Here is a 7556-nt window from a genome sequence, read left to right as displayed (position 1 = left end):
ATAAAAGTTCTAAAAAAACAAATGGCTGAAAAATTACTGTTCCATTGAGTTTTCTTCTGTAATTTTGAGGTTTTCAACTTTCTGAACCAATTTTTGATTTGCCTGGGTTAGAAATGAATTGAACTCGGTTCTTATTTAAAATTCCAATTGGTTCTAGTTGTTTGGTTTGGTTAGCTGCATCCTCTGATGATTTAGAATTTCTGGAAAAACTGATGAACTTGTACATCTGAGTAGAAAAATGGTTTAAGCTTGTTTTGAATCAGTTTTCTGAAGATCCCTTCCTGTTCCATTGGTTTATCCTGGGCTGTTCGCCATTCGTTTGGTCAAATTTGAGCTAACTGCTGTTGCTTACTGCTGATTTCTCATTTTCTGTTTTCTTTTTGCTTCCTAGGTATTTCTCTATCTTTGAGCAACAAGCAGATGTTTACTATGTGATTCAAGTGAAATCTGATGAAATGCAAGCCATATTTACTTAGTTTTCTTTATGTTTCTTCTATTGCCTTCCATGTTCTGTAGTTAGAACTTAAATTGCAAGTGTAAGGTTAGACTTTTACCTTTACTGTTTGCATACCTTGAATCTGCGAGCAAACCTGTTGCTTGTAATGAACTTTGGACTCTAGTCTTAAAATAAGTTTGGGTGTGTCGAGTAAGGGAGCTGTTAGAACTTTGCAACAAAGGTTTAATATCATGTTTTGGGTTGGAGATTTTGTTTGGTTTATGCTAAAGATCATTCATGTTCTAGCTTTGGCTTTACTTGAATTCATTGAAAGGCTAAGTGTTGGCTGTTGATTCCTCCTCTACTGTTTGGAGTTTATAAATGTAGAGATGAACACTCATTTGTCTCCATAATGACAAGTTGTTGGTTTGCTTTCATAGAATAGGTTCTATTAGTACGAGAGTTATTTGAGGTTTAAATTATCTGAGGCTTTGAAAGTTAAGGTTGCCTATTGCATAGTTATTAAAATTGGATCTTCAATTGTTCTCCAAATGCATGTCATATAAATTGGAAGCTTAGCTAATAATAAAAACTCAGAATTAAGTACTAGTTCAATTTCATACTTTCACATGATTTTTTGGGTTGATTGGTGCTTAACCGATCTTATACTAACAATGGATTTCTGAAATCTGGGCTTAGGTTGGCCCAGCAAAGAACGACCCTCTTCGGACTCGTGTTGTGCGTCTTGAGTCCTTGATTTTGTTCTTTGAGGATTGGGTTCACCTTGGGCCCAAGTTGGAAAAGACTTGTAAGAACTGGTTATGTGTTTTGTACCGTGTGGGTTTGTTTAGCTCTGTCGGCCCAAGTTCCTTCGTCTGATTAGCTGTTGAGGAAGTAACTTTTCTTTAGATAATGGCTCGTTAAATAAAATGCCTAGGGGTAGTTAGTTAAGTTGAGCTTTGGCATAAAGGCATTTCGAGTCCTTTTAGTTTTTTTCTTTAATCAACTAGTTTTCTTAAAATAATTTGAGGTGCGCCATAATTAGATAACTCATAGCTTATGGCCCTCATTTAATTAACATGTGAATTCTTAGAATTCGAGGCGTGTCATTTAGCGAATTTTTATGGCCCTTGCAAAGTTGCAAACGCGTAGTTGCTTTAGGTGCGTGATTTTAATAATTTACCTTCCTAAACTCGGGTGCGCATTTATGTGACCCAAATCCAAATCTCAATGATGTTAAAATATGTCAAATACCACGGGTACATTTATGTGACGTGGTTTGAGACGTGTTTTAATAACGTTGCAATTTTCTCTGAAAAATGAATAAAAGCGGTTGATAAGTTAAAATTGAACCACAGGCTAAACATGTATTAAAATCAGATAATAGGCCAATAATAACAGTTGAGCGACCGTGCTAGAACTACGAAATTCGGGAATGCCTAACACCTTCTCCCGGGTTAACAGAATTCCTTATCCGGATTTCTGGTTCGCGGACTGTAATACAGAGTCAATCTTTTCCTCGATTCGGGATTTGAACTGGTGACTTGGGACACCATAAATTATCCCAAGTGGTGACTCTGAATTTTAAATAAAAATAATCCCGTTTCGATTGTCCTTTAATTGGAAAAACTCCCTTATATATACCCCTTTCGGGGGGTGTAGGTAAAAAGGAGGTGTGACACTTGTAATAGAGACAGATTCTGTGGAGGCTATCCAATCCATCCTACAGGGCAATAGGTTATATGACGATATTGTTAATGAATGCAGGTGGTTAATGCACCAACAGAAGGAGATAATTCTCCAGCACACATTTAGATATGGGAATAATGTTGCTCATCACATGGCAAGAAAGGCAAAGGATCAATTGGAAGGCAAGAAGACTTTTGTTGAAGCTCCACCTTATGTAAAATATTTTGTGGAAAAGGAACTACTGAAACATTATGTTTTTGACAAATTTCTATCTTATGATGCTTGTAATACTCTAGCAAGCCAAGGTAATCAAAGTGTCCTTAGAGACACCAAGTATGCGTACAATGTACTGAACCCTACTTAATTACTAATATATATATTTCCCGTTTGCTAAAAAAAAATAGCTAAAACGTTGAACTTCACTCCCTATTCGAATAAGGGAAGGATTCATATTACAAAATTGGAGTACGTTGCAGAAATTCTATTTACTTCAAATTAAGTACTACTAAATATTGGACAATACTAAATAGTACAAAGGTCGTAACAATTAATTAATTTTTCGGGATATTTTTGTCGAACAAAATTTAGAGATACTCAAACCCCTTTCGAATACTTTTGGTACGGTTGTACTTGCTTTGTATTATGCTAATATTATCATTGTACGGACAGGGGTTCCAATTTCTCACCTTTAATATGGTTCTGTGTAGGAATTTACAGTCGTGTAGTTTAATCGAAAAAGAACTTCATCCTTGGATAGTTTTTTAAATATTATAAATATATCCACCTTTAACTTGCTTTATTAAACAAATATTTTAACTACTTAAGGGCATAAAAGTCTAGTAATATTTTTGAGAATATTTTCGTCGTTCAATATTTAGTGTAAATTATTTGTGTTTTTATAATATATATATATATATATATATATATATATATATATATATATAGATGATCTGTTAATATAAAAGAAATAAAAAATATTTATAGTGAAAGGTATATATAACCTGAATTTGAAAATAAGTTTACTTAATTTTTTTTATATTTATTATTCAATCAATCTTACTTATACGAGGCATATAGCAAATTGAGTTGGTCCTAGCTCGATTAACCGACCAAACCTATATCTAACACATCGCAATAAGTGACTAGCAAAGCAAAACCATCTATTCTCCAATTCGCAGTTCTCTTTGCGTCTATCCGCTGATCGGTTTTGCAAATCCAAACATAAGCACATGGACTCATCGCAGAATAACTTTGTCGGCGGCAACGGATTAATAAACCCTAAATCCAACGACGCATCACCCGCCGATTCGACGGCCGCCGCTGCTTCCACCGCCGGTTCACCAGCCGAGGAGTCAAAACAAAATCTCAATCAAGTCATAAATTCAATCGACAAAACCCTAGGAATTCTCCACCAGCTTTATCTCACCGTCTCTTCTTACAATGTTTCGTCTCAACTTCCCCTTCTCCAACGTCTGTACGTATAATTCTCTTTTAGCTTTGTACTTTCGATAATCTTAAATTCATGTGCCTTTTCTTTATTGCTTTAATTTTTTATTTTTAGGAATAATCTTGTGCTGGAGCTGGATAATATGGCGAAATTGGGAGAAAAATGCAATATTCAAGTGCCTATGGAGGTTCTGAAGTAATATACTTGTTTATGCTAAACTTTCTTTTGCTATTATGTTTTAATTTTGGTATTCATATGTGGTAATTTTTGTTATAGCTTGATTGATGATGGGAAGAATCCAGATGAATTTACGAGGGATGTGTTGAATAGTTGCATTGCCAAGAACCAAGTCACTAAGGGGAAAACAGATGCATTCAAGGTTATTTTTCACTTCAATGCCTGTAATACTGTTTAGAGTGTACCTTTGGCCTAATTGGTTCCTGGAAGTCTTAGAAATTTGGATTTGTATTTGGCTGTCTCAGTTTGACCTGAACCTTATTTTGGACAATTTATTGTGTTTTGTGCTTGTTTTAGCTACCTAAAGATCCTGAGGGAGAAAATGACCGGTGACAGAGTGTAAGATCAGTTGTATGTCATTTGGAGATAAAAAGTAGTCACAAAGAAGAGTATGCTAAATAAACAAGAAAAATATCATATAGAAATGAACTGGTAAAAGTTTAATAAGAATGGAAGGAAGGAGAGAGGCCTTTACCAAAAAGTGTGACACTTCTCATCTAAATGGTCGCGGAAACTTGTATTACTTCTAGTTCAAATACTAAGGACCTATGAAATGCCCCTTCTTTCTGAGTCATTTTTACTAACATATGCAATGGAGAAACATGATATAATATAATTGTCTTAGTGTACCTATATTCCAGACGGTCTTATGGACGTTGTTGCCCATATAAAAATAAACCATTGAGTTTTCGCTCCTTGCTTTCTTGATCTGTTTTATGGAAAAAGATATGTTTGAGCGGTGTTCTAGTTTTTGCGCATCTCCTTATTGCTCTCAGACCAAATTTAAAGCTCAAATTTAAAATATTTGTCAATTAAATAATTGTTTGAAGTTATTTTTGTTTTTTCTTGATTAAAAAAATAACTGCTTGAATGGTTTAGGGTTGGAAAGAATCTGAAGCTCTTAGAGCTAATCTAAAGCTCACTGAATAGATTTATTGAATGATGGAATGAGTTTGATTGGAAAAAAATTGGATAGTGGGGATTCTTATAGCCGTGCGCAGCTAGTTTACGGTTCAGGCTTACTTCTTATTGTTTTTCTCGTAACTGCTCGAATGGAAAGAGCTAGTCCTGCAACAGCTAAAGACTTCTACAATTAATGAAACAAGGAAAATAATCAATCCAATTTAAAATGATATTACTACTGAAAAAATTTACTTCATTCCGCTATAGTGCTGCACGGATAGTGCCTGTTAGAAGATATTCCTATAAGAACCTTCTGATATGCACTGGGAACTTTTACTGTGCAGGTTTAATAGGGAAAAAGGTGGAAACACTCATTAGGTTTATCATTTTGTCTTCGGCGTTCAACCTTGAGAGCGTAGACTTGAGGATAACTTTTGATATGCTACTTATCTCTCCCTCCCACTCCAAACCCCCTCTTCCCTTGCCTTAGGAAAATTTATATTGATCTTATTTACTGTTTTATCTTCTCGTGCGAATTTCTCTTCGGGAAAATCTCTTCCTAATGCTAACCTTGACCTTGCTGCGGATTATATGACAGCAACTACTAGTCTACTACTCTAACTTCTTTGCACTGCTTGCATTGTTGGATTCCTTCAACTGTGGTTTTCATTCTAGGGCCTTTTCCTTTGTTTTACTAGAGTTTTCCGTCCAATTTTGAAAAGCCTGGAATGTATAACTTATTTTCTCTTTTGTCACAGGGTTTGCGAGGGCATCTCCTGGAGGGGCTTGAACAGGCTTTCCCTGAGGAAGTGGAAGCTTATAGAGAGATTCGTGCAGCTTCTGCAGCCGTAAGTTTCATTTGCTTGTTCAACACTGCAAATGTTATGAGCATTTCAAATTAATATAGCGAGTGTATATCTATGAATAGCTGAAAGGTTTATGCTCCCTTGGTGACCATCTTACAGATTCAGCACAAATTACTTGATTTAGGAGATGTAGATGACCTTTTTCTAGAAATGTAAAGTCCTCTCATTGCCTGGGTTAGTGAAGGCCTGATCTCTTCTAGGATTATTTGGGAATGTTGAGACTCCATCTAAGGATGATGTTACCTTACAATGTACCGGAAAAAAAAGAATGTCAATTATCTTTCTGATGGGTCCTCAGATGCAGAGAATAAGGAAAATGCCTGAAGCTAGGCGGTTAATTTTTGATAGTTAAAAAAGTGTTAGTTGGTCACACCCTCATCTAAAAGTTTTAGCTGTTAGATAGAGGATGCATTTTTGCAACACACGCCCATGCAGGGTTGACTCTTTCTTTTCCTTTTTTAATTCTGGGGGGCCAAGCACACTGAAGTTCTTTCCGGTAATGGGTAGTGATGTGACTTGAGCCCAGGTTGTCTGCATAGATACCATGTTAAAATGTGTGACCACTTCATCTAAAAGCTTAAGCTATTAGATTGCGGGTATATTTATTTTTTTTAAGTTTGCAAAGGTAGGTTGTGGTGGTGGTTCTTAGTATGTTCCCCTCCTTTCCTGTGGAACAATTAACTGGTTTTATATAAATGTTAGATTGTATGCTTAGATCAAATTTCCTAAGTGAGGAATATTAGGAATTTATGCCCTCTGGAAATTATAGCTGGACAAAGTCAGTGCTGGAATTTCAGTTTGCAGTTTTTTGTGCAGCTTGACAGCATTGCAGTGTTAATTCAAGGAACATTCACTGCTTATCAAAAGAATTTGTCTTATAAGGTTTCACGATATAATCTCTGTGAGATTGATGCATCATTGAGAAGTATTTTTTGAAAGACTGCTATATACTTATTGTCTTGTTCAATTTTTTATGACACTGGGTAGTTGATATGCTTCTACCATAGAGCTGTTCTTGAAACTTTTGCCTATGTTATTGCTAGTTTCTGGTTGTCATAGCAAACATTTTATGTTGTTTCCATATGAGCAGGAAGCAAAACGCTTGGCTCAAGCACAAAGTCTGTTATCAAATGGAGACGTTAAGGTGAAGCCTGAAATTTAACAGCTACCTAGATGATGGAATTTGTATTTTCTAAGGTTATTTAGCTTGTTATAGAATGTAAAATGTATGTAATAGATCTACATATCACGATCAGTTTCATGATGATCTTCGTTGTCACTGAATGATGAAACATTGCATTATGTATAATCAACGTCCCCTCTGCTGCCCTCACCAGTGGAACTTCCAGAATAGAAAAGATTTAATTTGTGCAAACCAAGGTGGATTGGTTAATTGTAGACATTGCTGTTTTTATTAGATGTGACATGTGGAAGGGTGGGAGAAGAATGTTACTCGACTTTCTCTGGTTTCTTCTTAATGCATCTATTGCGTTCCTGAATAATGTTTTATGTGATCATGTCGTCTCTGATGAATGTTAATAAGCCTTTGAGGTCATTAAAATTACTATTTAGTTTTTCTCTGAATTCCATGCACCATACAGTTCAGGAAATTGACCTCATCAAATCCACCACCTCACCTGGACCTGAAAATGGTTGCATGAGCCTATTTTCTCATATGGTTAAAACTGCACCTTGGTGGACCTAACATCCTGACATCAGTTAAAGTTGCCCTAATCCAGGTGACTTACTAAGTTCCCCTTTGTATGGCGAGAGATTGCAGAGACAGGAGTATACTAGTTTTGGGACTTGGAGTTGAGTAACCAATAGAGCGAAGATAGCTAACTTCTGGAAGTTAGGATTGGAGCCTTTCCGGGGTGGGGTTTTGGGGGGGGGGGGGGGGTGAAACCAATAAAATTTCCGTTATGGTGACCAATAATTGATATATATTCAAAGTAATGCAATTATCTAAATATTTAAG

General features: G+C 35.9%; 1 protein-coding gene across 1 annotated transcript; it reads left to right on the top strand.

The window, feature by feature from the left end:
- Positions 1 to 3199: 3199 nt before the first annotated feature.
- Positions 3200 to 6953, top strand: LOC107814599 (mediator of RNA polymerase II transcription subunit 10b). The gene is made up of 5 exons (XM_016640039.2): positions 3200 to 3599; positions 3687 to 3767; positions 3849 to 3951; positions 5471 to 5560; positions 6669 to 6953. Exons 1-5 carry the CDS (start codon positions 3355 to 3357, stop codon positions 6738 to 6740), a joined length of 591 nt encoding a protein of 196 aa, XP_016495525.1. The 5' UTR covers positions 3200 to 3354; the 3' UTR covers positions 6741 to 6953.
- The last annotated feature ends 603 nt before the right edge of the window (positions 6954 to 7556 follow it).

Source organism: Nicotiana tabacum, chromosome 1, assembly GCF_000715075.1.
Source record: "Nicotiana tabacum cultivar K326 chromosome 1, ASM71507v2, whole genome shotgun sequence".
NCBI lineage: Eukaryota > Viridiplantae > Streptophyta > Magnoliopsida > Solanales > Solanaceae > Nicotiana > Nicotiana tabacum.
This window is presented reverse-complemented; position numbering and strand designations above follow the sequence as displayed.

Coding starts and splice junctions, on each gene's coding strand:
- LOC107814599 (XM_016640039.2), top strand. CDS start 3,355: ATGGACTCATCGCAGAATAACTTTGTCGGCGGCAACGGATTAATAAAC. Junction 3,768..3,848: donor GTGCCTATGGAGGTTCTGAA/GTAATATACTTG, acceptor TTTTTGTTATAG/CTTGATTGATGATGGGAAGA. Junction 5,561..6,668: donor TTCGTGCAGCTTCTGCAGCC/GTAAGTTTCATT, acceptor CCATATGAGCAG/GAAGCAAAACGCTTGGCTCA.